This window comes from Trichomonas vaginalis, chromosome III, assembly GCF_026262505.1.
Source record: "Trichomonas vaginalis G3 chromosome III, whole genome shotgun sequence".
In the NCBI taxonomy this organism is placed as follows: Eukaryota; Parabasalia; order Trichomonadida; family Trichomonadidae; genus Trichomonas; species Trichomonas vaginalis.
The window spans coordinates 27,008,753-27,036,399 of record NC_067205.1 but is presented as its reverse complement, the minus strand read 5'-3'; the positions used below and the strand labels follow the sequence as shown (position 1 = coordinate 27,036,399).

Below are 27,647 nucleotides of genomic sequence, written 5' to 3'. Positions count from 1 at the left end.
AATTTTAAATTCAGTGACTCAAAGATGTCAATAGATGACCTTCGTGGAATGTTACCATCGACGTTTACAGTAGAAGGTTCAGCAGGATTGCTTACAAGATTGTCAATTGGTGGTATTTGGTCTCGTGAGAACATTGTTATAAAATCCAGTATAAGTGAATTTGCTGAAGAATCTATATTATGTCTTTCAAACTACATGTATTCGCCGCCGAAGCATTATAGTATAACAAACTTTGTCAGTAAGTTTAACATAAGACTTGTCGAACCTTCTTCAATGAAAGATGTTGTGCTACCTAAAGATGGAAAGGATGGACTCATTATTGAGATGATTTTAATAGCATATTAAATGAGCTTGTTCTTGAAGGTCATTCATGATGAAATAACTGTTGTAGAAGATGTTAGCAATTGTTCAGACATTTTGAAGCGTATAGATGATATAAGAAAGAAGTTAGATAGACCGCAAAGCGGTGAGGGCGAAGCCCGTGAGAACGCTTATGTTTCATTGACTTTCTCCAGTAACGAGAACTTTTATGAGATAATATTGAAGAGAGATGATTTTAATATGGTGTAAATGGTAGCTTGGGCAGCTTTAGGCGCAATGGGAACAAAAGCATTAGCATTTGGAGCAAAAGCACTTGGAGCTTATGACGCAGTAAATAAAATGAGTGGAGGAAGGGTTTCAAAGACATTAGATGCAAATAAAGGGAAGATTGGAGGCTGGGTTGCAAAGAAGTTAAGATTAAATAAAATAGGGCTCATAAATAAAGCATCCAATTTGGTTGCGACTGAGTCAGAAAATGCTTTAGGAAAGGACGATGAATTTGCAAAACACGCAAAAGACTTTAATGACCAGATGAAAGGTGAAACAATGCATTTAAATAGAGTCGATGGAACTAAAGAAAATGTTTCTTCTCCACCAGTAGTTCTTCCGTATGGTCCCTATGGAATGTATGGAAACCCTTATGAACGACCATTTGACCCATTGACTGGTGGAAGTAACTGGTATCATTACGGACGAAGAAGAAAGACAGTCAAGTTGGAGACAGACGTGAAGAAAGCAACTAAAAAGAAACCAAGGAAGAGAGTTATAAAGCAATGAATTCAACAGGGTGAAAAAACAGGTGAAAAAACAGGTGAGATCTCACCACTTCACCTAAATTTATTTTTGTGCTATGTTTTCATACGTGTGAGGGTGGTGATATCATTAATTTTTAAGTTTATTTTTTATTTTATTTTTATATAAATGACGAAAACTATTGAGATAACAAACTACAACGGTCATGAGTTCAAGAATTTGTTCTTCGTTCCTCGTGAAAATACATTCTATCAGATACGAGGGAGAAAGGGTAAAGTTAGTTTGAGCGTTTATGAAGGAATGAAGAATGGAAAGTTTATACAAGCATACGATACAAACGGTAAGCGTGTTTCATTAGCTTTGTCAAAACTTACTAACATTTATTTTGACAGTGATTTTGACTCTGACGATTGGAGCGACAGCAGCGATACTGAAGAATATGAACTATTGTGTGAAGCACAGCAATGGGAAGAGTTGCAATACTTTTGTAAGTGAGAACGTTTATTTTTTACAGTAGTGAAGTCGTTTGTGAAAACATTTATTTTTTCATTAGTGAGGTGAAGTGGTTGGCGGCTTTGTAAATATTTAAGGTTAAGTTAGTGTTGTCGTTTGTGTTGTAAAATATACGTTAACAGTTTCGTAAAGTGTCAAATTCACATATAATGGGTAAGGAGGCGCGCAGTGCCTCAGTACACGAGATATGTATACTAACTTTTGTCATAGTTTGTATTTGAGTCTTCGTTTATTGTTTGCATGACTCTTTCCTGAGTTTCCGGTTCAAGCTCTTCAAACAGAGCTTGTCCATATGGAATAAGCTCGTTTCCAAATATATGTTTTTGTAGCCATTCTGGTTTTCTTTCCATGTTACCAATAATATCTTTTGTGAATGGGAAAGCTTTTACCCAACGTTTCAGTCTTGCGTCATTTATTTCTGTAGTTGGTTTTATTTTGTCATGGAACATGTTTTTAATACTAACATTTCATTTGGTACTGTCCATTTGAGTTTTCTTAAATATTCATCCTTCTCTCGGTTCATTGTCTGCAAAGTAAGTTTTTATGACATTTTGCAAACTTTCGTTTGCAAGGTCATGTACAATAGTTCTCTTCCTTCTCTCTCCCCTAACTCTCTTTCTAAACTCTTCACCAAATATACCATCTCTATGGTTCTGTGTAGTTCTTTGAGATAAATGTTCTAGAACGTCAGGTGTTATATTTCCATCAGCCATGTTCATTCATTACTGGTCCAAAATATCTGCATCTTTCATATCTTTCAATGGCATTAAAGCGCGCTGAAAATACCAGCTATATCGGTTCACCATTCACTTCCATTGCGTCTACAACTCTTGGAATTGAGGTTGTAAGTTTATGAACCACCTATCCGGATTAGCTTTATGACCCCATCTCATTGTAGTTCCATAGTCTGCAGAAACAAAAGTAGGTTTGTTTCCATATTGGTTAGGTTCTGAATGAACTTTAAACAATGTTTCATTTCTATATGTTTTGTTGAAATTTAACCTTTTATTTTCACCGAGTTCAGCCAAAGATTGAACGTTATATGGTCGTAAGTAAAAAGGATTATTGTATTTGCGTACATTATCTTTCAGTTCTTCCATTCTATGCTGAATATTTTCATCTGATGTTGGAGTCTTTTGTATGTCGGTAAACATTTTTCGATATTCTTCTACTATGTCAGCCGAATTTTTCTTAGACTCTTGGAAAGATTCCATATTCTCCTCATACACTTGTTGAGGGTCAAGATTTTTCGGCTGTTCCAAATCTTCATCTAGTTCTGTGAAGTTAGTTTCCAAAGGAGGGACTTGTTTGTTTCCTTCAGGCTCTTCTAGCTGTTGTTGCTGAACTATTTCTTCCATGTCTGGTTGTATCTGAACTTCTTCCTGTGGAGTTTCTTGTACCTCATCTGCTGGCATTTCATATATTCCGAGACCGTTTTTAAAAAGTTCCCTATCTAAGTCATCCGGACTCATAAACCTTTCTTCTTTCGTTCCGTCTCTATTTTTTACGCGTTTCATGAAGAGAGTTGAATTATCATTTAGCTCTGAGATCAAATATCTCGGAGTAAATTCATTCATGTCATTTGGATGATATGCTATTAAATCATATCCCTTAGCGAGCTTGTATTTTCCAGGTTTGAGATTATATCCGAAATGATGCTGAGCCATAAAGCTAAATAGGTTCGGGTCAGTATTTCCTTCCTTGAACTTTCTAATAACTTCTTTATATCTGTCACTAAAGTCAAGAGTATCTGGGTAACCATAATTTTCCTTAAGCATTTTTAAGAATTCTTGGTTTCCTTTTTCTCTACTTCTTTTATGTCCTTGCTCTGTTTGTGGTTGTTGTTGTGCAGGGTTTTGAACTGTTGGTTGTTGTGCTGGTTGTGTTGGTTGTTGTTGTGGTGCTGGATTTTGAACTGTTGGTTGTTGTGTTGGTTTTGGTTGTGGTGCAGGTGCAGGGTTTTGAACTGTTGGTTGTGGTGTTGGTTGCTGTTGTGGTGCAGGATTTTGAACTGTTGGTTGTTGTGTTGGTTGTTGTGTTGGTTTTGGTGCATGCCTGTGTCTGTGTCCATGTGACGATGTAAATGTTTTAGGTAGTCCTGGTGCAGGTGCTTCTCTTGGAGGGTTTGGTGGTATATAAGTTCCACCAGCTGGTATATAAGTTCCATCTGCAGCATAATGTCCTACCTGACTTTTCGTTTTTAAGAAAGCATTTACTAGGTCTGTTTTGGTCTGTTGTAACTCTTTTTCTTGACTTTCCACAACAGCTGCTCTAACGGCGTCATAGGCACTTTGAACTGCCTGTCTCGTTGCTGCATCTGTTATTTTCGTCATATTTTGTGCTACTTCTCTTAACTCTTTGTCGAAACCTTCAGACTTCAGTTTCTTTCCAGATGAGAAATCGTTCACTTGTTTCACCTTACTATGAAGAGCTTCGAAGGCATTCTTAAAGTCAGCATTCATTAAAGCTTCATTTGAACTGTCTTCATCCGCTTGTATTTTTGTCCTTATTGACCCTATAAGTTGGGCTGCTTTGGCGTTGGCTTGGGCATCTAACCAGTCATTATTAGCTTTTATATATTCTGCGCTTTTCATTGCCTTTTGCATGGCTGCGTCGTTATTTTTACTTTCTTGTGCTAAGTTTTCATACTGTACGGTTTGGTTTTGCAACTGTAAAAGTTTTTCTGCCTTTACATTTGCTTCAACTTCTTTTTTATACTCATCGCTATCCATATATGTCTTCATGGCTTTTTGTTTTATCTCTTCATCTTTCAGTACTTTATATTGAGTAGTATGGTTTTTCAAATTTATAACATCTTGTTCCATTTTTGCTACTTCTGCTGCTTTTTCTGACACTTTTTTCGCATATTCCTCTGTACTTAGTTCTTTCAGTTGTTCTTCTTTCTTCTTTTTCTCTACGTTTAACTCATTTAGTTTCTTTGTGTGTCTGTCATATTCTAGTTTCTTTTCGTTTTCATTTATTTGTTTCTGTATGTCTATGTTTGACTTTTTGACATCTGTTATTTGATTTTTGAGTGAACTCAAATTCATTTGACTTTGAGGGTTATAAGCTGTTCCGTCTGCAGCTCCACCATAGCCTGCCATTTTCGCTAAAAGTGCCGCTCTTAAACCTCCACTCTGTGCACCAATAACTCGGTTTAAAAGCATAGGGTTGCTTGACATTTGTTGCAACATAGTGGAGTCATTCATCATTTGTTGTTGCAACTGTTGTTGTGGTGTCAGTTTTACTATTGGATGTTTCAATGCTCCCTTCCTCTTACGTATATTCTTACGTAGCTTACGTGGCATTTTAAGTGAAGTTAAAAAGCGATTTTTGACAGATGTTTATATGATACTTTTTGTTCAGAATAAAAAACTACTCGGTCAAAGTGTTGTCAGTTTTGTAAAATAACCGTCTTATCTTGTTTTAAAAGGGAGAAAAGGCTTCTCAAAGTCCAGTCTACTTGGTATTGAAAATCCCATGTGTTATAGAACGGCGGGTCCACTATAAAGAAAACATTTTCCTTGTCTTTATATTTTTCATACAACTCTGTCCAATGTCATCTCACAAACTCTATACGCTCAATATATTTTTCTATGTCCTCTTTGAAAACATTTGTATAGTTAAGATATAAAACTTTTGACATAAGTGTCTCAATGTCATGAACTCTTATAGCACCACTATATAATAGTCTAGCAGATATACTATCCCAGTCTATATATTCTGCTTTTTTCAAAACCTCTCTCACAATATTTTTGTTATCTAATGGTATACGTTCCATCTTACCTATAGGTATCTTTTCTTTTAACTCTTTCAATATATTGTTTGTGTCTGGTATATGTTTGAGACGGTTCATATAGTTGTCGAAGTCATTGCATATAATCTTTGAGTCTGGGAATATTGTATGGCACAAATGGGATATATAGAAACTTCCACCGAACAAATCTACAAATGTTAGACCATTCGGTAGTTTCTTAAGTTCTCTCAATATAATATCTTTACATCTACTCTTATTTCCAAAGAACGGTAACGGCGGTTTTGTAAAATTCATTTATATATAATAATAAAAATGTTTTCACCCGAAAAGTGACAGAAAAGTGACAAAACATGAAAACATATATATTTTGTGAAAAGTGATACATTATATAATGTTTTCGACCCAGAAGACTAACAATTTTCCGAATAAAAACTTCATTTATACTAAACATCTTCAGGGCTAGAGGGCGCAACGCGCCTGGAAGCCCCAATACCTTTTTTTTCTTTTTTTTTTCTTTTTTTTTTCTTTTTTTTTCTTTTTTTTTACTTATTAGTTTAAAACCCAACATTTATTCCCCGCCAAATTATTTTTATATTCCTTTCAAAATTTCCCGCCAACCGAAAAAACGGTTTATTCATTTTTTTGGTGGAGAGTGAGATTGGTGTACTCAGCTATTGACAGAAATGGTCTTTACGGCAGGCCACTATCTGTTATTGGATTATATTGAGAGACTGTTCTCATCTTCATCAAACCTCAGGTCTCTCAGATTTACTCAGACTATCCACGTTGCAACCTCAAGTCTCTCAGATTTACTCAGACTATCCACGTTGCAACCTCAAGTCTCTCAGATTTACTCAGACTGCAGAAATGCTGCATAGTACTCCTTAAAACATGATCAAGGATGTAAATTTACTCGATTGACACAATGTTCTTCCGAAGCCTTTCATCAAGTGAGAGACTTCTGAAGAACCCCGCCCTAGTGTAATGTAGTTATGGTGCTTAGTCCACAAAGCGCGAGAGAGCATGTTTGTAATTCGTTTATGCTGAAGTTATCTGGATGTCTCTCAAATGAAGAAGGAAATCCAGAAAACTTCAGCATAAGTTAATGCAGATGTGGTTCTCTGGCTCTTTGTCGGCCAGAGAACGAATAAAGAGTTTATTGGGTGAGTAGGCTCGATGTATGCCTACTCAATACAAATATACGTTATTTTTGATTTCTTATGAGATAACATCATGTGCTTTGTTGCACAAACCAAAGGTAGGTCAACAAAGTCGTAACGATGCTTTCTTGATTTTGATAATGGATTTAGACTATGTAGGAAGAAAACTGCAAGAGCGATTTCGAGGAAATATTATTAAAATTAACATTCGATTCTTTGACCTGCAAATAAACATATTTGTACTGTTCATCGGTTTTACAGAATAGATCTTGCGTTGTTGCATGTTTTGAAAAAGTATCTAGAATTTTTCCTAAGATACTCATTTTGCGAGATAAAATGATATACTATCTACTAGACATTTGTGTATTGCTTCCTATATGTGGCTAGTAACTACAGAAATTGTAGTTTCAGGAAATTTGAATACATTTGGAATTCTAAGAAAGACATTGTAATATTGAGCGTCTCCTATTTCAATATATCATATTGATGAAAATATAAACTCATGTAATCTGTCCTTAAATATGCTATCTAAACTTGTGATAGAAACTCAATTTCACCATAAAATATGAGAAAATTCCAAACTGTGAAATAAAACGAACATATTCAAATATGAGATAACAACCATCTATATTAGGTTTCTCAATTCTTCATTTAAAATTCCAAAAAAAAATCAAAAATTTGAAAATGGAGAGAAGAAATACGAATTTTCCATGAAAATTTGCAAAATGAAAAATTTTTGGAATTACAAACGTTATTTATTTTTGATGCTTGTTCCAAAATTTGTCTTTTTCCCCATATCTGATATGAATATTTTGGATTATTATTATAATTTATTTTTAATAACATATTTCATGTTATTCATATAATGGTTTGTTTTAGGGAATGAATGAGAATATATTTATTTAAAAAAAGAGAAAAGGTATTAGAATAGATTTTTATTTGAGCGTATTTAAAAGGTTCTATTTCAAAAACTTTATGTAGTTTGCTTTTGGAAGCAACGTAAAACAACATCTTCAAGTTATTTGTTGCAATTCGGGGATTAATGGAGAATTTTTGCTGTATATTAGTTATAAATTTGTTTTTAGTAGATAAATTCGTCATGTTCCCGTTTGTAACTCATTTTGTTTTTGCTTTATTGATGAAATTTCAATTTGTTGAGTGAATATCGACAAATTTGTTAAATCTTGTTTTAAGCGCAGCAGCAATATTTAGAGCCTATTAATTATATCTAGACTTTCAGTATTTTGCATTATTTTTATGGTTGAGGCAAGAACAATTGCCTAACTAAGTAACGCATGTAAAATGACTTTTTCGCGAAAACGGTCTTGCAGATTTTTATGAGAGTAAGATATCAATATATACAACAATTGAGGATTAATCTTATTGCAGTGGCTTACGATTTTCATCGTTCAAAGTATCGGGGCAGATTATTAAATTTTAAGCTATACAATTTCCATTGTAGAGCTTTATATTTTGAAAGAATAGAACGATTGGATATATTCTGATTAAGTATAAATGACATCGATTTTAAATTGCATATATGTCAACACTGTTTCTGAAATTAATGTAAATACAAAGTAAAAAATTACTATGCATGAAGAAAACCTCAATTTCTCTCCACAATTAAGAGAAGTTTGGAGTTTTATTACTGAGAAAAATCGGCTTGAAGTTGTTCATGAGAATTTTTTTTCTTTTGAAATAACTTATTTTTTGTTGACCTACCTTTATTTTAATAAGGAAAATAAAAAATATATTGTGCAACAAAGCACATGATATTATAAAGACGAAAAACTATTTTCTCATAAGAAATCAACAAGCATATCATGTGATTTATTGATCTGCAGTGCGAAGATATATATTTGATCAAATATAATTTGAGACCTCAGGTGGCTTCGCTTGCCCTTCGGGCAAGCACGCCACCTTCGGCCAAATTAAATAATTTTTTTAAAAAAATTGAATTATTCACTATTTAGTTGGCGCTTTGCGCCAACCAAATAACGAAGAATACTAATATATGTTTTGTTGTAAACAGAAATTCATCAAAAGTGACACCTCAGAAAAGCTAAAATATTGAATTTTTGGAACTTTTGATAGAGCACGTTTTTAAATATTAATTAAAGTAAATGTATATTTTGTAAAGATTCTTTTTAATAAAAAAATAAAATTTTGAAGAAGAACACAAAATCTTCTGAAAAATAATATCACATAAACTCATATTATTTTCTAATATATAACTATTTTATATAAAAATCAAATTCAATGATCTTAAAAGCGAAGGATAAACCTCAAAATTTACGAATATAATGAGTGGGAATATAATGCTTATCTATCATAAAACCATATGAAATATTAATTTTTGCTTTACGCCTAATTTTTGACGACAATTAGCAAAAAATGTTAAATGTTAACACTCAGTCCATTTGAATATGAAAAATAAAATTGACTTTGATTAAATGTTTTTATTTATCATGCAATTCTTCTTGCGACCAAAGATTTGAATAAAAGTTCAAAAAGTAAGATAGCTTAAAAAATAATATACGGTAGTGTTTACTAATAGATGAATAGTATATAAATTCTATTAAAATGGATTTGATCCAAAAAAAAAAAAACCAAAAATAATTGTTATAATTTAAATGAAGAAGTAATTTAAAACGATTTTATTTATGATCAAATTTTATATATTTTTTTGGATCAAATCCATTTTAATAGAATTTATATACTATTCATCTATTAGTAAACACTACCGTATATTATTTTTTAAGCTATCTTACTTTTTGAACTTTTATTCAAATCTTTGGTCGCAAGAAGAATTGCATGATAAATAAAAACATTTAATCAAAGTCAATTTTATTTTTCATATTCAAATGGACTGAGTGTTAACATTTAACATTTTTTGCTAATTGTCGTCAAAAATTAGGCGTAAAGCAAAAATTAATATTTCATATGGTTTTATGATAGATAAGCATTATATTCCCACTCATTATATTCGTAAATTTTGAGGTTTATCCTTCGCTTTTAAGATCATTGAATTTGATTTTTATATAAAATAGTTATATATTAGAAAATAATATGAGTTTATGTGATATTATTTTTCAGAAGATTTCATTCTATATGCCTATGAAAAGTACTCTCAAAACTAACTTTTTCCTAATTATAATTAAATCTAGAATATTGTATTATGCTTAGTATTATTTCATTTTTCTCATTCAATTTAGAATTTACAAATGTCAAAAAATTGAGAGCTGTCACTTTTGATGAATTTCTGTTTATTACAGTTTACTTAAAATATGATTAAAATTTCTGAACGAAAACTATCAAAATTAAATATAGGATGCTAATTTACTGTAAATTCATAATGTAAAAAGTGTGGGTGTTGTCCTCTATATATACTGTCTTAATTCTATCGGAGCGAAGCGCCGATAAAATTAAATGAAAATAACGTATATTTGTATTGAGTTATAAGCATACATCGAGCCTACTCACCCAATAAACTCTTTATTCGTTCTCTGGCCGACAAAGAGCCAGAGAACCACATCTGCATTAACTTATGCTGAAGTTTTCTGGATTTCCTTCTTCATTTGAGAGACATCCAGATAACTTCAGCATAAACGAATTACAAACATGCTCTCTCGCGCTTTGTGGACTAAGCACCATAACTACATTACACTAGGGCGGGGTTCTTCAGAAGTCTCTCACTTGATGAAAGGCTTCGGAAGAACATTGTCCTATTCGATTATTTACAGAATCATAGGTCTTCCGGGAACCAAGAAAGAGTTGTAGGAGTACTTTAAGGCAATGCTTATAACTTTGTCAATCTTTCGATAAGAGACTTCGTAATGAACAATAGCTATTTCTAATAAATTTACATTTTCGACCCGCAAAGAATCAGGAAGTTATAGTATGGTCAACAAAGACAAATAAATTTTATCATCATTTTGCCTGTCACATACATCTCGACAGAGGCAACATTCGATATGAAAGTTGCCTCTGTCGAGAAACTTCCTCACACCTCAAGAGATGCGAAGAACTTTTGACAGGCAAAGTGCAATCACCTATCAATATTGCACTTTGCCTGTCACATACATCTCGACAGAGGCAACTTTCATATCGAATGTTGCCTCTGCCGAGAAACTTCCTCACACCTCAAGAGATGCGAAGAACTTTTGACAGGCAAAGTGCAATATTGATAGGTGATTGCACTTTGCCTGTCACATACATCTCGACAGAGGCAACTTTCATATCGAATGTTGCCTCTGCCGAGAAACTTCCTCACACCTCAAGAGATGCGAAGAACTTTTGACAGGCAAAGTGCAATATTGATAGGTGATTGCACTTTGCCTGTCACATACATCTCGACAGAGGCAACATTCGATATGAAAGTTGCCTCTGTCGAGAAACTTCCTCACACCTCAAGAGATGCGAAGAACTTTTGACAGGCAAAGTGCAATCACCTATCAATATTGCACTTTGCCTGTCACATACATCTCGACAGAGGCAACATTCGATATGAAAGTTGTCTCTGTCGAAAACCCCCATCAATATCTTAAAAATATACATCAATTAACCCAATTCTATCCTATTAAATTTTAAACTTTTTCAATCTAACAAATAATTAAATTCAATTTATTTATTATTTCTTTTTATATATATATATATATTATTTTATTTTATAATAAGGCTGCACTTACGCCCATCTGACTTTTATTCAAATTTTTGACAATGGCGTGAAGCGTTATTGAATATTAACCTTAAACATCTGAATTGGAGGCCATGTCATAGGGGCGTAAGTGCAGCCAAAACAATCTGAATCATGTTTTGTCAAATTCTCAAAATAAAGGATTAAACTGATAATCAAAAAGCGCAGGTCTCTCAATTTTGAGAAGTTTACATATTTTAATGGAGGCGTCGGAGCCTTCCTATGCGGTCATAAAGCTTTGAGTTAGCCTTCTTGGGCTGGAAATCCTTTCCCACACAGTCCACCCTCACTGATGTGCGCCCTAATCAGCAGATAAATGCTGAAATTTGAAATTGCGATCCCGCATATTTAGATTGAAAATGCCGACAATTGCAGAATTTGGCATTGTAAAAGAACCCTTATTAGATATATCTTATTTATTTGTTAATTTAGGAATAAAGGTTAAAATTGAATGTCTCAAAAAGCGCAGGTCTGATTTTGACACCAATTTGAGAGAAACTCATAGAATTAATTGTATGAGTTGACTCAAAAATATGATCGGACCTGCGCTTTTTGACGAGCAGTTTAATACATATCAATTCTTGCACCACTACCGATGCAGACTCAACAGCGTACCTTTATTTTTTTTTTATTATTTTTTTTCCGTCTCAAAGCATGGTCAATAGACCGTTATCAAAGACGAAAAACATGCAAAATGTGGATGCCCTCTCATAATTAGATACGAATTTCATTACCCCTCACCAAATTCCATTAAAACATATACAAATAAAAGTACTAAGTGGGTGTCATCTAACCCTAGAATTCTAGCTCCTGGGATTCATCCTATAGTCATCTCAAAATCGCAGTTGAATAGCAATTCAATTTTTTGAGAGAAAAAACGTGCATGAAATGCAATATGATTTTCTTATATTGCCAGTTCAAAACAAACAAATTTAATGTTGAATAAATGTGAACATCTAATTTTGTTAGTCATGCCTTTCTCATATATTTATAACAGTATGCATCATAGATGGCTTGTTTTTATTAAAAATTTGTAATTTCGATTCCATTTTTAATCAAAAATATTTTGAAACTCAAAATCAAGACATTTTAATGATTTTTAATATACTACAGTTAGTTTGTGCATCAATTCTGATGAAACAACGCAATTTCAATTTTCTGAACAAAAAATGCTCGTTTATTATTTTGTGATATGCTGGATAAATGAATTAACAAGCCGAAAAGCAGCCCTAAACTAGCAGAAAATGGATGCTTTTCCATTTGTGTTATAAGGTCAAGTAGAATTTCTGGGGTTGTGCCATGTGAGGTGAAAATCACCATACACCGATTGGACCTTTTTAAAAAAAGATATGGTGAGTATTTGATTTGTTCCTTGGTATTTTGCACGCAGATAGACTAGGGTAATGCCGATCATTTCGTGTAGGAATTACGTAAAAAAATTATAACCCAAGTTATTCACATTATAAAATTATATAAAGTGTGTTTAATTTCAATAATATTCATATGACATTATAGTATGGTACCTATATAATAATAATACATATAGTTTATAGTAATATCTCAGTTTTTATAGTTTGATATCTTATTAATTATGATCAATATGTGTGTATTAGTGTATATTTTACATGGCGCATATAGACTTGTGTTAGACACACACATTTATATATATTAAAATGAAAAATACGCAGATAATAAGGATCTCAAGATGTGATGCCGAGCATCTGCTACTTATTTGGGGTAAGCAGCAGATGCTGGCATATATGTGTCATAGCAAGTGTATCTATGCTAATAGATTACACTTGCTATGACTTTCCCGGAATCTCAAGATGATTCCGGGAAAAACAGTAATAACCTCTCAAAATGTTCGTTTCAATATCATAAAGCTGAGAAATGGGCTTTGACCTTGAGAAAAGGCCCATTTCCCAGCTTTATGATGAATTTTAGTTATCATTGCGAGTGTCTGCTGCAAATCTCGGTTGAAGCAGCAGGCACTCGCAACCGTATTCCACGGCAAGTGTATTTATGGTGTTGGAATGCACTTGCCGTGGCTTTTGTACAATCTCGTGATCTTACTGGAGTGAGCGGCAATGGAAGCCAAAACCACTCCACTCAGTACCAGAAAGCTATGAAGGAAGTCCTAACCTAGAGAAAGGGCTTCCTTCATAGCTTTCTGGGTGACATGAGATTTGTAATTGTTGAACATTGAGTATTTTGCAGGCTCTGGCCTTTGCTTGGGCCAGAGCTTCGTATTTGGATGTTCCCAGGGCCGGATTCCTCTCCTGCCGCCCTAGATCAGGACGGCATTTGAGAAAGCCGGCCCTGAGGACAGTAAGCGAAGCCCTGGCCTTTGCTAGGGCCAGAGCCTGTATTTGTTTCTTTCAGGGCCGAAATGAGAGGAGATCGTCAATGATCGACGATCATCGCAAAATCGGCCCTGAGGATTGTATTTGCAGGCTCTGGCCTTTGCTTGGGCCAGAGCTTCGTATTTGGATGTTCCCAGGGCCGGATTCCTCTCCTGCCGCCCTAGATCAGGACGGCATTTGAGAAAGCCGGCCCTGAGGACAGTAAGCGAAGCCCTGGCCTTTGCTAGGGCCAGAGCCTGTATTTGTATGTCTTTCAGGGCCGAGTTCTTGCGAGACCGTCGACATGATCGACGATCATCGCAAAACTCGGCCCTGAGGATTGTATTTGCAGGCTCTGGCCTTTGCTTGGGCCAGAGCTTGTGATTTTAATGAAGAGCCAAGTTCCTCTCGGATCGGGCCTAATGAGGAAGACCGTCGAGGAACTTGGCTCTGAGCTGATGAATTGTAAACTCTGGCCTCGATGAAGGCCAGAGTTTTTAAGGGAATGTTTTGATGGGATGAGCCTATGCTCAGTAAGCTCATCCATCAAAACATTCGTTTAAAAATTGAATTAAAAATTATCGTATGCATTGAAAAATTAAAAAAATAAAAATGAACAATATTATTATATAATGAGAATAGAATAAATTATCATAAAATTGAATAAAATTATCCAAAAAAAATTGAAAATTTTAAAAATTAAATAAAAAATAACAAATTTCATAAGAAAATTAAGGAATAGAGAAATATTAGATAGAAAGAGTATGTTTATTTATGATTATAAGATTGAAATAATGAGATTTTGAGAGTTTTAAGAAGAATGTGATCTTTATATTTTTTTGGAGGAAGGTTTTACAAGAAAGGAGTTTACAAATGCAGGGTAAAGGAACAATACCCTGCATTTGTAAACCCCTTTCTCGAATTGAAATTCAATGAATCACATTCAAGTGAAAAAGTGCAAGCAATTCCTGTTTTGCTCATATAGGTGCAGGGTCCTAGTGATAGACCCTGCAAATATATGAGCAAATCAGGAATTGTGTCTGACACATTTACATCGCGAGCAAAAAGTGCAAGCTTTTCCCATTCTGCACATATTGGTGCAGGGTGCCAGTGATAGACCCTGCATATATATGTGCAGAATGGGAAAAGTGTTTGCAACATTCGCATCGAAAGGTAAAAGTGCAAGCTTTTCCCATTCTGCACATATTGGTGCAGGGTGCCAGTGATAGACCCTGCATATATATGAGCAAATCAGGAATTGTGTCTGACACATTTACATCGCGAGCAAAAAGTGCAAGCTTTTCCCATTCTGCACATATTGGTGCAGGGTGCCAGTGATAGACCCTGCATATATATGTGCAGAATGGGAAAAGTGTTTGCAACATTCGCATCGAAAGGTAAAAGTGCAAGCTTTTCCCATTCTGCACATATTGGTGCAGGGTGCCAGTGATAGACCCTGCATATATATGTGCAGAATGGGAAAAGTGTTTGCAACATTCGCATCGAAAGGTAAAAGTGCAAGCTTTTCCCATTCTGCACATATTGGTGCAGGGTCTATCACTGGCACACTGCACCTATGTGTACAGAATGGAAAAACTATCTACTTTGAATATTCTGCATCGGAATCTCTTGGTCAATATACAATTAAATACAATGATCACATGGATATTTGGAGATGCAAGATAAGTATCTCCAAATGCCGATGTGATCATATATGATTGTCGATAAAAATTTGAAATCTCAAATAAGATGCAGATTAAAAAATGGATATGTGACCAAAATGAGTTTACAAACACAATATAGAGTATATATATAGATACTTCATTGTATTCAAAATGAAATAAAACAAAATTTTTGAAATTCATATCTTATATAAAACACATTATTCCTCAATACTATATGAGTAAATATGGCTTGATTAGTATAGATATATGCACATATATTTGGCCCCCAATATAAATTCTATGTTTTCGGGAAAGCAAAAAGTCCAATCGGTGTATGATAAATTTCACCTCACATAGCACCGCCCCAGAATTTCTTAATTCGCCATCAAATTCAAATCATTTCCTGCTGGATGTTTCCATTATTTGTATGGTCACATTGTATTGGAACTACAAATCTGAATTTCTAGTAACAAAGCTCAAAATCCTTCCAAAACAAAATCTTATTTTGTATTTTTTCCAAATTACAAAATTTCATTTCGAAAAGAGGATACTACATGGAATCTAGTATGTATTCCTTAATTTCGACCCAAAATCAATTGGATTTAATTGAATATTTATATTGTTTTTTTTTCAAAAAAAACTATTTATTATTATTATTTGTCTTGTATATAGATAGTAAAAATCTTCGTCTTAAAACTTTTCTTAATCTCATAGGAAAAAAAGCCCTCAAATTAAGCGTCCAGAGCCTTGCCCTCTCAATCAAAATTAGAGTAGTGAGGTTTACAAATCCCAATTCAATACTCAGAGGTTTACATTTTAAGAGGTATGCTGACTACCCTTGATACAGGCCAACTGCCCCCAAATTTTGAATATAGCTTCTATGCATGCTTGTGATAATTCTTAATTTTCATTCGTATAATGCTCTGGTACAGAAATGATTTTCATTACTGCTTTTTCCAAAGACGGAACTTATCTTGAGATGAGCTCTGGTTCAATGCCTCTTTCTTCAACAACTTCGCAAACGAACTTCAATTGCCTTAAGACTTCGTCTCTGATAATTTCTGTTTCATATCTTGAATCTTCTTGAGCTTTTTGCAGAAGATTAACTGTTTGTTTTCTTTTGTCATTATTTGCAGCATGAACTTTGATTAAAAATGTTGGAATTACACTTGTGAATATATTAAGGAAAAAATCATCAACACACATATGCTTCTTTCCAAGAAAGAATGAATGTTTCAGCTGCTTGAAATGGCTCTCCGAGATGTTGTTTGTTGAATCTCCATCACCACGGTACTGCGCCATCCACAAATGGAGATATGGCCTCCATTGGCGATTAAAATAGTTAATCGCAAGAGGTTCTTTTGAAAGAACATCAATAAGGTCACTATATGCCTTTTCTGACTCTTTTGGATCGGAGTATCTGAAAACTAGATAGTCCATAATTAAATAAAATTCAAAAAAATTTCATTGGAGCTGAATTTTTCTTGAATTTGATTTTTTGGATAGAAACAATAAGAATTACCGAAAAAGTGACAAAACATCAAAAACAGGGAGGGGGTCTCAATTTTTATTACTTATATTATTTTACAATATTTATATAAATACTCGAGTATATAAGAATTTCCGAAAAAGTGACACTTTCAGTAGGGAGTAACACTTAAAAGTGACAATTTAAAATTCACAATAAATAAAAATAATAAATTTTTTAGTCTATTAAATTATTCTTTTCTTTGAAATCCTCTAAAAATTCTTCGAAATGTTCTAAAATATAATCTGGAGAATTATAACAAAATTCATTAATTTCTAACATATACGTATCTAACAATTCATTTGGAATTTCAAACGATCTTAAATATGTAATTGAATTTTGTATCTTCTCATTTATTTGAGAAAGTTTTTCTTCAGCATTTTCCAATAAAAATCTTAATGGATTCAAATTGGCTTCTTGATTCTGAACAAAATTTAATACCTGGTATAAACGTGATTGAACTTCTCTTTTCAATTTTGTTTTATAATCTGTCAATCGAGGCTCGCGAATTCTAATTGAAGGAATAAAACCTGTTTGAAGTAAATCGTTTTTAATACGATAAAAGTAATTGGGTGCAACTTCTTCTAAAAGATTTTTGACAAAAACATCAATTCTTTGATTTTTAACGCAGCCAAAATCGTGATATTTTATCTTTTTAAATAAAGATTCAGAAACGTTATTCACAACGGTTAATTCATTTGGTCTGGCAGCGGCTATCCACATCATAGCCAACAATTCCTTATACAAAATTCAAAAACTTGGGTGCAATCAGTTCTGATTGCACCCAAGTTTTTGAACTTTCTTGAGGGAATTAAAGGGTGAGAGATTTATAGTCTATCTATATATCTCCCACCTCTAATTCCCTCCCTGACAGCGGGAAACTTTGTCTGAATGTTAAACTATTCAGACAAAGTTTCCCACTGTTTGCGAAGGAATTGTTGGCTATGATGTACTGATTCATGATCAGTACATCATAGCCAACAATTCCTTATATAAAGTTCAAAAACTTGGGTGCAATCAGTTCTGATTGCACCCAAGTTTTTGAACTTTTCTTGAGGGAATGGAAGAGTAAGAGGTATACATTATGAATATATACCTCTTACCCTTCCATTCCCTCTCTGACAGCGGAAAACTTTGTCTGAATGTTAAACTATTCAGACAAAGTTTCCCGCTGTCAGCGAAAGAATTGTTCCATCTGGTGCATAGAGTGTGAATCTATGCACCAAATGGAGCAAGTCCCTCGCGAAATTGCCAAAACTTGCGTCGCATTTCAAAGATTGCGACCCAAATTTTGGCGATTTCTAGTAGAGATGGAGTATTTTGAGTCACTGACCTATATGCAGTGGCTCAAAGGGCTCCATCTCTACTTTGAAGCAAGGAAACTTTCCTCGAAATTTTGATAATTTGAAGAAAGTTTTCAAGCAATTAACAAAGGATTACTCGCTATGAGGTAAAAATTCTAGATTTTCACCTCATAGCGAGAGCTTCCCTTTCATTGCTTGAAAACTTTCCCCAGCTTCAAAATTGGGGAAAGGGCTGTAAAGTCGACTCTGATACCAGCAGGTACCAGAGTATTTAAAAGAGAAGCCCTCGTACGAGTTTCTATGAAGACCTTCTCATTCAAGAAGATCTTAATAGAAAATCGTACGAGGGCATTGGAAACTCGCGTCTGGTACATGTTGGTACCAGAGTGTTTGAGATTTGAAGACTCTGGTACTAACATGTACCAGAATTTATGATGAATTTAAGATGGACCATTATAAAATGGTAGCGGTTTGTTTCAAAAAATTTTAGATGAGATTTGCATAGATATAGATTATATGATTTATACATATGAAAAATAATATATAAAAATATAATTTTGAGATAATTATGTAAATAATATTTTAAATATTTGAATTTGAGGTATAATTTTATAGTAAAATATATTATAAAGAGTATTTATATAAATATTGTAAAATAATATAAGTAATAAAAATTGAGACCCCCTCCCTGTTTTTGATGTTTTGTCACTTTTTCGGTAATTCTTATTGTTTCAAAAAGTGACAAAACATCAAAAACAGGGAGGGGGTCTCAATTTTTATTACTTATATTATTTTACAATATTTATATAATATCTTTTAATATATTTTACTATAAAATTATACCTCAAATTCAAATATTTAAAATATTATTTACATAATTATCTCAAAATTATATTTTTATATATTATTTTTCATATGTATAAATCATATAATCTATATCTATGCAAATCTCATCTAAAATTTTTTGAAACAAACCGCTACCATTTTATAATGGTCCATCTTAAATTCATCATAAATTCTGGTACATGTTAGTACCAGAGTCTTCAAATCTCAAACACTCTGGTACCAACATGTACCAGACGCGAGTTTCCAATGCCCTCGTACGATTTTCTATTAAGATCTTCTTGAATGAGAAGGTCTTCATAGAAACTCGTACGAGGGCTTCTCTTTTAAATACTCTGGTACCTGCTGGTATCAGAGTCGACTTTACAGCCCTTTCCCCAATTTTGAAGCTGGGGAAAGTTTTCAAGCAATGAAAGGGAAGCTCTCGCTATGAGGTGAAAATCTAGAATTTTTACCTCATAGCGAGTAATCCTTTGTTAATTGCTTGAAAACTTTCTTCAAATTATCAAAATTTCGAGGAAAGTTTCCTTGCTTCAAAGTAGAGATGGAGCCCTTTGAGCCACTGCATATAGGTCAGTGACTCAAAATACTCCATCTCTACTAGAAATCGCCAAAATTTGGGTCGCAATCTTTGAAATGCGACGCAAGTTTTGGCAATTTCGCGAGGGACTTGCTCCATTTGGTGCATAGATTCACACTCTATGCACCAGATGGAACAATTCTTTCGCTGACAGCGGGAAACTTTGTCTGAATAGTTTAACATTCAGACAAAGTTTTCCGCTGTCAGAGAGGGAATGGAAGGGTAAGAGGTATATATTCATAATGTATACCTCTTACTCTTCCATTCCCTCAAGAAAGTTCAAAAACTTGGGTGCAATCAGTTCTGATTGCACCCAAGTTTTTGAACTTTATATAAGGAATTGTTGGCTATGATGTACTGATCATGAATCAGTACATCATAGCCAACAATTCCTTCGCAAACAGTGGGAAACTTTGTCTGAATAGTTTAACATTCAGACAAAATTTCCCGCTGTCAGGGAGGGAATTAGAGGGTGGGAGATATATAGATAGACTATAAATCTCTCACCCTTTAATTCCCTCAAGAAAGTTCAAAAACTTGGGTGCAATCAGAACTGATTGCACCCAAGTTTTTGAATTTTGTATAAGGAATTGTTGGCTATGATGTGGATAGCCGCTGCCAGACCAAATGAATTAACCGTTGTGAATAACGTTTCTGAATCTTTATTTAAAAAGATAAAATATCACGATTTTGGCTGCGTTAAAAATCAAAGAATTGATGTTTTTGTCAAAAATCTTTTAGAAGAAGTTGCACCCAATTACTTTTATCGTATTAAAAACGATTTACTTCAAACAGGTTTTATTCCTTCAATTAGAATTCGCGAGCCTCGATTGACAGATTATAAAACAAAATTGAAAAGAGAAGTTCAATCACGTTTATACCAGGTATTAAATTTTGTTCAGAATCAAGAAGCCAATTTGAATCCATTAAGATTTTTATTGGAAAATGCTGAAGAAAAACTTTCTCAAATAAATGAGAAGATACAAAATTCAATTACATATTTAAGATCGTTTGAAATTCCAAATGAATTGTTAGATACGTATATGTTAGAAATTAATGAATTTTGTTATAATTCTCCAGATTATATTTTAGAACATTTCGAAGAATTTTTAGAGGATTTCAAAGAAAAGAATAATTTAATAGACTAAAAAATTTATTATTTTTATTTATTGTGAATTTTAAATTGTCACTTTTAAGTGTTACTCCCTACTGAAAGTGTCACTTTTTGGGTGTCACTTTTTCGGAAATTCTTATATACTCGGAGTATCTGAAAACTAGATAGTCCATAATTAAATAAAATTCAAAAAAATTTCATTGGAGCTGAATTTTTCTTGAATTTGATTTTTGGATATGGCCATCAAAACATGTATTCCGCACCAATCATGTTTTGCTAAAGGAAAGCCATTTTCGATATCGACTGCAATCTGAGCTAAACCTTCTTGGTTCATAGTTCAACCACTGAAAATATCTGACCAATAGTACTTGGAGATTATCAGCAGTATCTGGATAAACAATGAAATATAAAAGCGGAAATATTGTGTCATGTTCACACTTCTTTGTGATGACATACAATGGATAGTTATTTTCAATGAGGTTGTATGTGCTGTCAATGTGAAATGCTGTGTCTGTATAAGCAAGAGCCTTTCTTTCAAATGGAGAATAGATAACAAAAAAGATTCCACCTTCGTTTGAAAAATCAAGTAAATCTTGTGGATTTTGTTCGGCAAGAGATGTAATGATACGGCTAAGTGATTCCGTTGATGAAATAACAATTCGCAAACTCTTGATGAGTTCAAACCGGTAATGAATCATTGCAAGGGCATCTTGATTTTGAGAATAGATCTTCGGAATCCCACTTTTGAATGGGATATTAAAAGTCATGAAAAAAGTAAGATGAGCGTCGCAGTAGTTTGTAAGCACAAATACAACAAATCGATGATAAAATTAAAAGATTATTATCAATATAAAATTTGAAAGAACATAATAAAAATTAATATACCTATCATGTGTACGGGGGCACTGCGAGCCTCCTTACCCATTATATGTGAATTTGACACTTTACAAAACCGTTAACGTATATTTTACAACACAAACACAAGCACCAACTTAACCTTAAATATTTATAAAGCCGCCAACCACTTCACCTCACTAACGTTTTCACAAACGACTTCACTAATGTAAAAAATAAACGTTCTTGTAATAAACAGAAATTCATCAAAAGTGACAGCTCTCAATTTTTTGACATTTGTAAATTCTAAATTGAATGAGAAAAATGAAATAATACTAAGCATAATACAATATTCTAGATTTAATTATAATTAGGAAAAAGTTAGTTTTGAGAGTACTTTTCATAGGCATATAGAATGAAATCTTCTGAAAAATAATATCACATAAACTCATATTATTTTCTAATATATAAAATTTGATCATAAATAAATCGTTTTAAATTACTTCTTCATTTAAATTATAACAATTATTTTTGGTTTTATATTTTTTTGGATCAAATCCATTTTAATAGAATTTATATACTATTCATCTATTAGTAAACACTACCGTATATTATTTTTTAAGCTATCTTTTTTTTGAACTTTTATTCAAATCTTTGGTCGCAAGAAGAATTGCATGATAAATAAAAACATTTAATCAAAGTCAATTTTATTTTTCATATTCAAATAGACTGAGTGTTAACATTTAACATTTTTTGCTAATTGTCGTCAAAAATTAGGCGTAAAGCAAAAATTGATATTTCATATGGTTTTATGATAGATAAGCATTATATTCCCACTCATTATATTCGTAAATTTTGAGGTTTATCCTTCGCTTTTAAGATCATTGAATTTGATTTTTATATAAAATAGTTATATATTAGAAAATAATATGAGTTTATGTGATATTATTTTTCAGAAGATTTTGTGTTCTTCTTCAAAATTTTATTTTTTTATTAAAAAGAATCTTTACAAAATATACATTTACTTTAATTAATATTTAAAAACGTGCTCTATCAAAAGTTCCAAAAATTCAATATTTTAGCTTTTCTGAGGTGTCACTTTTGATGAATTTCTGTTTACAACAAAATAAACGTTCTCACTTACAAAAGTATTGCAACTCTTCCCATTGCTGTGCTTCACACAATAGTTCATATTCTTCAGTATCGCTGCTGTCGCTCCAATCGTCAGAGTCAAAGTCACTGTCAAAATAAATGTTAGTAAGTTTTGACAAAGCTAATGAAACACGCTTACCGTTTGTATCTATTGCTTTTATATATCTCCCATTATGTTTGTTGTCGTAAACGCTCAAACTAACTTTACCCTTTCTCCCTCGTATCTGATAGAATGTATTTTCACGAGGAACGAAGAACAAATTCTTGAACTCATGACCGTTGTAGTTTGTTATCTCAATAGTTTTCGTCATTTATATAAAAATAAAATAAAAAATAATTTTAAAAAAATAAACTTAAAAATAAATGATATCACCACCCTCACACGTATGAAAACATAGCACAAAAATAAATTTAGGGTAGATGGGTATATCTAACCCGATTTCTAACCTCATTTCTATCCTGTTGAATTCATTGCTTTATAACTCTCTTCCTTTCTCCAACTCTTCTAGCTTCTTCTTAAGTTCAGCAATGTTGTCCTCATGAAGTTTAATCTTTCTCAAAATTCCTTCTTTATCTAATGGTTGCTTTATCTTTCTAAACTGAACTCTACCATCCTTCATAGTATGAATGTAAAAACCTTCTGGAACCGCTCCTGATTTAATGTATTCTACCAAAAACTTTTGTTTCATTGCTTCAGTGACTTTAGTCGTCATTTCAATCAAATAAAAATTTTAATATTAAATAAAAATAACGTTATTTTTTCAGTAAGGAAACGCAGGAGTTTTACGATTTATTTGAGAAGTAGGTTCTGGTTTAAATGTTGGAGTCGGTTTAGGAGTTGACTTTTGAACAGGAGTTTGTACTTCCATAGGTTCATGAGTCATTGAAGGTGTTGTTTGTGAAGGCATTGGTTTTGACGTTGGTTTTGGCGAAGGTGTTGGAGTTTGTTTAACTTCAACTACTTCAGTATTATTTACAACATTTGCTTTATTTCTTTTCAACATCATAACTGCTCCTGCTGTAGCTAGCAAACCTAGTGGGAGACCATATCTTATATAAGGACTTGACCAAATGCTATTTTTGACAGGAGCTGGTGGAACACCTAACCTTGGTGAGACTGCTCTTTGCCATTGTGCAGCTCGTAAGAAATATTCAATAGGTGCTCCATAATCGTTTGGTAAAGTTTGTTTCACAGATGGTGAAGGTTCACGAGAGCTTGATGAAGAACTCATTTATAAGCTTTAAAATAAACGTTCATCCTTTATTCCTCACTGTCGTCCGCGGCTAAGTTATAGTCATCTAATCTTATTATGGGGATGCCTGACTGTCTTACCTGAATGGCAAAGCAACAATCCCTCATAAATCCAATAAGTGGCTTTAGTACATTTTCAGTTGCTAGTTCAATAGGTCCTTTAACAGACAATTTGTATGTTATTGGAGCTGTTGAAGTTTGACCTTGCTGGAAGCAAAAGTCCACTTCTGTTGGAAAACCACATAAGAAATGTGTGTTGTCATAGCTATCCCATTTATGTTCCACACTACCATCATCCACCAATGACCTCATAACATCTTCATTAAATCCTATCATATCATTGTTTGTATTGCAGGCGTTCGCAACCATTTCATAAAATACAGGTCCATATGATTTTTCAGGTTCTGCAGGCATATTTCCATAAGCTCCCATGGAAAGCTGAAGATATTTAAACTTAGGATTCTCAAAATTAACATAATAGTTGTCTTTCTTTCTAAATAGTGCCCAAATACTTTTAACATTAATAGGCGTATAAGCTGCTGTAAATGTTGCACTTGAACTATCTGTATTCTTTGAGAATGAACCGTCCATAGGAATCCAATCCATAACTTTAACAGGAAAACATAAAGCCTCGTTTGTATAATGTTCTACAAGTTCTGTATAAATGTTAGGGTCTAAAGAGAATGACTTTGGATGAATGAAACATTCATTAAAATCCATCTTTGTTCGAAATAGTTGCTGGGTTGCAGTTGTAATAGTAACTGTTCCACTAGCTTCTACTGCCTTCGTTATCATAGTGAATGGTTCATTCCATGGAACAAATTTATTTGTCGGTGGATTTGAATCTGAAGCAAATACAACTTTAAGAGTTGGATTGAAAGCAATGATATCATTTACAGATATAGATGTGCATTGTAAGGCGTCGCTACTGAACTTTACTTTAAGCTGAATGTTTCCTGCAAAAGCTGGAATAAATCGAATAGCTTCTAATGGAAGGAATCTTCTAACAGGAATTCTTAAACGAAGCTTAAAATCAAATGATTTTCCTGCTGTAATCGGCCCACTAACAATTTGTCCTGTTCTGCATGTTCCCGAATGACTCCATACATCTTCATGTCGAGTCTTTGAGAAAACATCTACTTTCTTTATTTGTTCGGTAGTTTGTGAGTTTGAAGTTATATATGCTTCTTCTCTTGCGTTGTCAGAATATACGATATGACCATTTGCAAGGATTTGATATCCAGCAACTGCATAGAAAGCGTCATCGAAACCAATCCAAAATCCTGGTGGGTTTGTTTTATTGGAACCTGAACCAATTTCTTTATCTACAATAAATTGACCTTCCATTTTATACGTAATGAATGTATTGTAAAGGTCCAACATATTTTCACCAGGAGGTGAGAGATTGAATGTTACCCATGTGTTATCTTTAGCAGTTCCAGGTGTGATGGAATCTTTGCGTCAGAATATTTTCTATTAGTGTCACCAATTTGAACTGCATTGTCTATGATATCGAAATATGAGCGAATCTGATGAATATGCTCTGCTGGAGTAAATTCGTTTAGCTGTTCGTTCTGCATGTATTTACTTCAGATAAAAATATCTATTTACTTCATTATTCTCACTCTTCTTCTTGGCATTCGTGGTGGAAGTTGTTTCTTGACATTTTCAATGAACTGTACATTCTCTTTTGTCTCAACTTCTTTCACTGGCGGGTCAGGGTTCTTTGACTCGGTTTGTTTTCAATGAAATTCACGAACTTTGCAATAAGCTCTTGGTTCGTTATTGAAAGTACATCTGGCTTCTTTTCTTCTGGTTCTATTGGTGGCTCAGTTTGAACAGAAGGTTTTATATGGGCTTCGCCCTCGGTGCCATGCACCTTAATGTTGTCGCTTTCTGCATTCGCTAATGGAACCTTTCTTTTTCTTACATATATTTTACCATCTTTACTCTGACTTACGTAATAGAAAGGATGTTGTATTCCTCATGCGTCATTTAATATAATAGACTCTCGCTCTGATTTTGACAAGCTCATTTTACATCGGTTAAAGTTTTAATTTTGTTTTTTATCTGCAGTCAAATGACTCAGACAAGCCCTACGGACAAGACCCAAGGGGTCATAGATGTTGAAGCATTGAAGAAAGAAATTCGTGAGCAAATTTTATCCGAACTGAAGGAACAAAAACAAGAACAAAAGCCAGAGAGACCAAAGAGAAAACTTAGTGAAAAACAACTTGCTGCATTAGCTGCTGGAAGACAAAAGAACCCAAGACTACTGGCGAAGAAAGCTAGAGAAGAAGCTGAAGCAAAGAAAGAGTAAATGGTTTATTTTTATCCGAATTAAATGTATAGACAAATACCTTTATCTGTTGCGTTCAGTAGTGAAAACCCTGACGTTAAAATAAAGGGGAACAGAGTAACGTTTACCAACAGACTGGATTGTGAACATAAATGAAGAGAAGTACATTGGCATAACAAATATGTATATAACACGTGCTTTCAGAAAGGTTGACTTTATACTTCAAGTCGAGATAGAAAATGACGAACAGTCTTTAAGCGCCCAAAACATTCACATATACAAATACTTTAAAGACGATACAACATTGTTGCAATGTATGATTTCATTTAATGAAATGTTCGAGAAAAAGTTCAACATTGAAGTACAAACTTTACAGCCTTTACGTGAGTTTCTTGCACAACTGAAAGAAGAAGGTAGTCAGCCACAACTTATAGACTTTCATTATGAATTTAATGAAAATGAAGATGGAACACATGACTGTCAGTTTGTTATATATTCACCATTCAATGAAGTAGCTAAAAAGAAAGAAAATCCATTACGTATAAGATTTCAAATCTCTGAACCCAATGAAGATTTCAAGAATGTTTTCAATTATTATGCAATGCTTCCGAGGAAAAATGAATTTTCAAAGATTGTAACATCTGGCATTTGGGATAGAAAGCAAGCTATATTATATTCAAACTTAAGTAAGGGAGTTGAAAATGAGTTCATTGGTCATACAAGAACTTCACCACTTCCTAACCCTAAATACTATAAATTAACTGGCTTCAATCGTGAGTTTTGGATAGACATGTTCTCCACTCATGACCATAACTGCCCAGTGTTCTTACCTCCAGACCATAAGGACTGTCTCTATATTGAAGCACAACTCTTAAACTCTACCATCGCAGTATTGTAAATGACCTCATGGGCTTCGCCCTTGCCGCTAAGCGGCTTATTTTTCTCATTCATGACCTCAGAACTTCAACTTACGAATAAAGCTTGTTTTAGTCGTTATTGAGAAGTTAAACTTTTCCTCAAATGCAGGTGTAGCAGACTTACATAAGTCAAATCCAATCTCTTGACCGTCATAAAGTGCTTTGTAAAGTTTCATTAAACTGAACTCAGAGTCTTTGTCATATATTCCAACAGGTATGTGAATGTTCTTATCTTCATTGTAAAGCATTGTATAGCTTCAGGAAACATTTCATTTGCTGTTAAAGCAAGGACGTCTTGTTTGACACCTTTGCAGTGCAGTGAAATGCACTTCATTTAAATCGTTATGTGAGTAAGTCTATGTAGGTCTTCTTTCCACAAAATATTGACTTGTATGCTAAACTTTGTTTTCCAGGTGTTATTTCTGCGAAGTCAGAATGAAATTGACCAAGGTTCTTTCCTATAAGTTTCTACCGTATCTCTTCTTAAACTCTGCTGCAAGCTTTGGTATGTCTTCATTGAAAATATGCATGCTATCACAGTCCTGGTAAAATATTTGAAGTCCCATATCTTCAGCAGTACAGAATACTTCACACATTATTCTCTTCGACATAGACAAT

At 33.5% G+C, this 27,647-nt stretch overlaps 6 protein-coding genes and 3 pseudogenes across 9 annotated transcripts, besides 16 other annotated features; 2 read left to right on the top strand and 7 right to left on the bottom strand.

Moving 5' to 3' along the window:
• Positions 1–1,787: part of a mobile genetic element that runs on past the window's edge.
• Positions 1,788–6,242: 4,455 nt separating this feature from the next.
• Positions 6,243–6,573: a mobile genetic element.
• Positions 6,574–8,231: 1,658 nt separating this feature from the next.
• Positions 8,232–8,320: a mobile genetic element.
• Positions 8,321–8,524: 204 nt separating this feature from the next.
• Positions 8,525–8,562: a mobile genetic element.
• Positions 8,563–9,739: 1,177 nt separating this feature from the next.
• Positions 9,740–9,776: a mobile genetic element.
• Positions 9,777–9,936: 160 nt separating this feature from the next.
• Positions 9,937–10,246: a mobile genetic element.
• Positions 10,247–10,435: 189 nt separating this feature from the next.
• Positions 10,436–11,034: a mobile genetic element.
• Positions 11,035–11,180: 146 nt separating this feature from the next.
• Positions 11,181–11,299: a mobile genetic element.
• Positions 11,300–15,514: 4,215 nt separating this feature from the next.
• TVAGG3_0772090 (MULE transposase domain-containing protein) lies at positions 15,515–16,679 on the bottom strand (the record flags this gene model as incomplete). The annotated part of the gene is made up of 1 exon (XM_001290776.1): positions 16,176–16,646. One exon carries the CDS (start codon positions 16,644–16,646, stop codon positions 16,176–16,178), a length of 471 nt encoding a protein of 156 aa, XP_001290777.1.
• Positions 16,680–16,711: 32 nt separating this feature from the next.
• Positions 16,712–16,813: a mobile genetic element.
• Positions 16,814–18,771: a mobile genetic element.
• Positions 18,772–20,721: a mobile genetic element.
• A 120-nt stretch (positions 20,722–20,841) lies between these two features.
• Positions 20,842–21,342, bottom strand: TVAGG3_0772050 (MULE transposase domain-containing protein; the record flags this gene model as incomplete). The annotated part of the gene is made up of 1 exon (XM_051246000.1): positions 20,842–21,342. One exon carries the CDS (start codon positions 21,340–21,342, stop codon positions 20,842–20,844), a length of 501 nt encoding a protein of 166 aa, XP_051092587.1.
• Positions 20,842–21,342: a mobile genetic element.
• A 190-nt stretch (positions 21,343–21,532) lies between these two features.
• Positions 21,533–21,612: a mobile genetic element.
• Positions 21,613–21,658: 46 nt separating this feature from the next.
• Positions 21,659–21,695: a mobile genetic element.
• Positions 21,696–22,495: 800 nt separating this feature from the next.
• Positions 22,496–22,533: a mobile genetic element.
• Positions 22,533–27,647: part of a mobile genetic element that runs on past the window's edge.
• Positions 23,038–23,274, bottom strand: TVAGG3_0772000 (uncharacterized protein; the record flags this gene model as incomplete). The annotated part of the gene is made up of 1 exon (XM_051245999.1): positions 23,038–23,274. The coding sequence occupies one exon, from the start codon at positions 23,272–23,274 to the stop codon at positions 23,038–23,040; it is 237 nt and encodes a 78-aa protein (XP_051092586.1).
• Positions 23,323–23,793, bottom strand: TVAGG3_0771990 (uncharacterized protein; the record flags this gene model as incomplete). The annotated part of the gene is made up of 1 exon (XM_051245998.1): positions 23,323–23,793. One exon carries the CDS (start codon positions 23,791–23,793, stop codon positions 23,323–23,325), a length of 471 nt encoding a protein of 156 aa, XP_051092585.1.
• Positions 23,823–25,393, bottom strand: TVAGG3_0771980 (annotated as a pseudogene). Its single transcript has one exon. A coding segment is annotated over exon 1 (1,571 nt).
• On the bottom strand, positions 25,424–25,797 carry TVAGG3_0771970 (annotated as a pseudogene). The gene has a single exon. A coding segment is annotated over exon 1 (374 nt).
• Positions 25,894–26,133, top strand: TVAGG3_0771960 (uncharacterized protein; the record flags this gene model as incomplete). The annotated part of the gene is made up of 1 exon (XM_051245997.1): positions 25,894–26,133. One exon carries the CDS (start codon positions 25,894–25,896, stop codon positions 26,131–26,133), a length of 240 nt encoding a protein of 79 aa, XP_051092584.1.
• On the top strand, positions 26,447–27,010 carry TVAGG3_0771950 (uncharacterized protein; the record flags this gene model as incomplete). The annotated part of the gene is made up of 1 exon (XM_051245996.1): positions 26,447–27,010. The coding sequence occupies one exon, from the start codon at positions 26,447–26,449 to the stop codon at positions 27,008–27,010; it is 564 nt and encodes a 187-aa protein (XP_051092583.1).
• Positions 27,068–27,640, bottom strand: TVAGG3_0771940 (annotated as a pseudogene). Its single transcript has one exon. A coding segment is annotated over exon 1 (573 nt).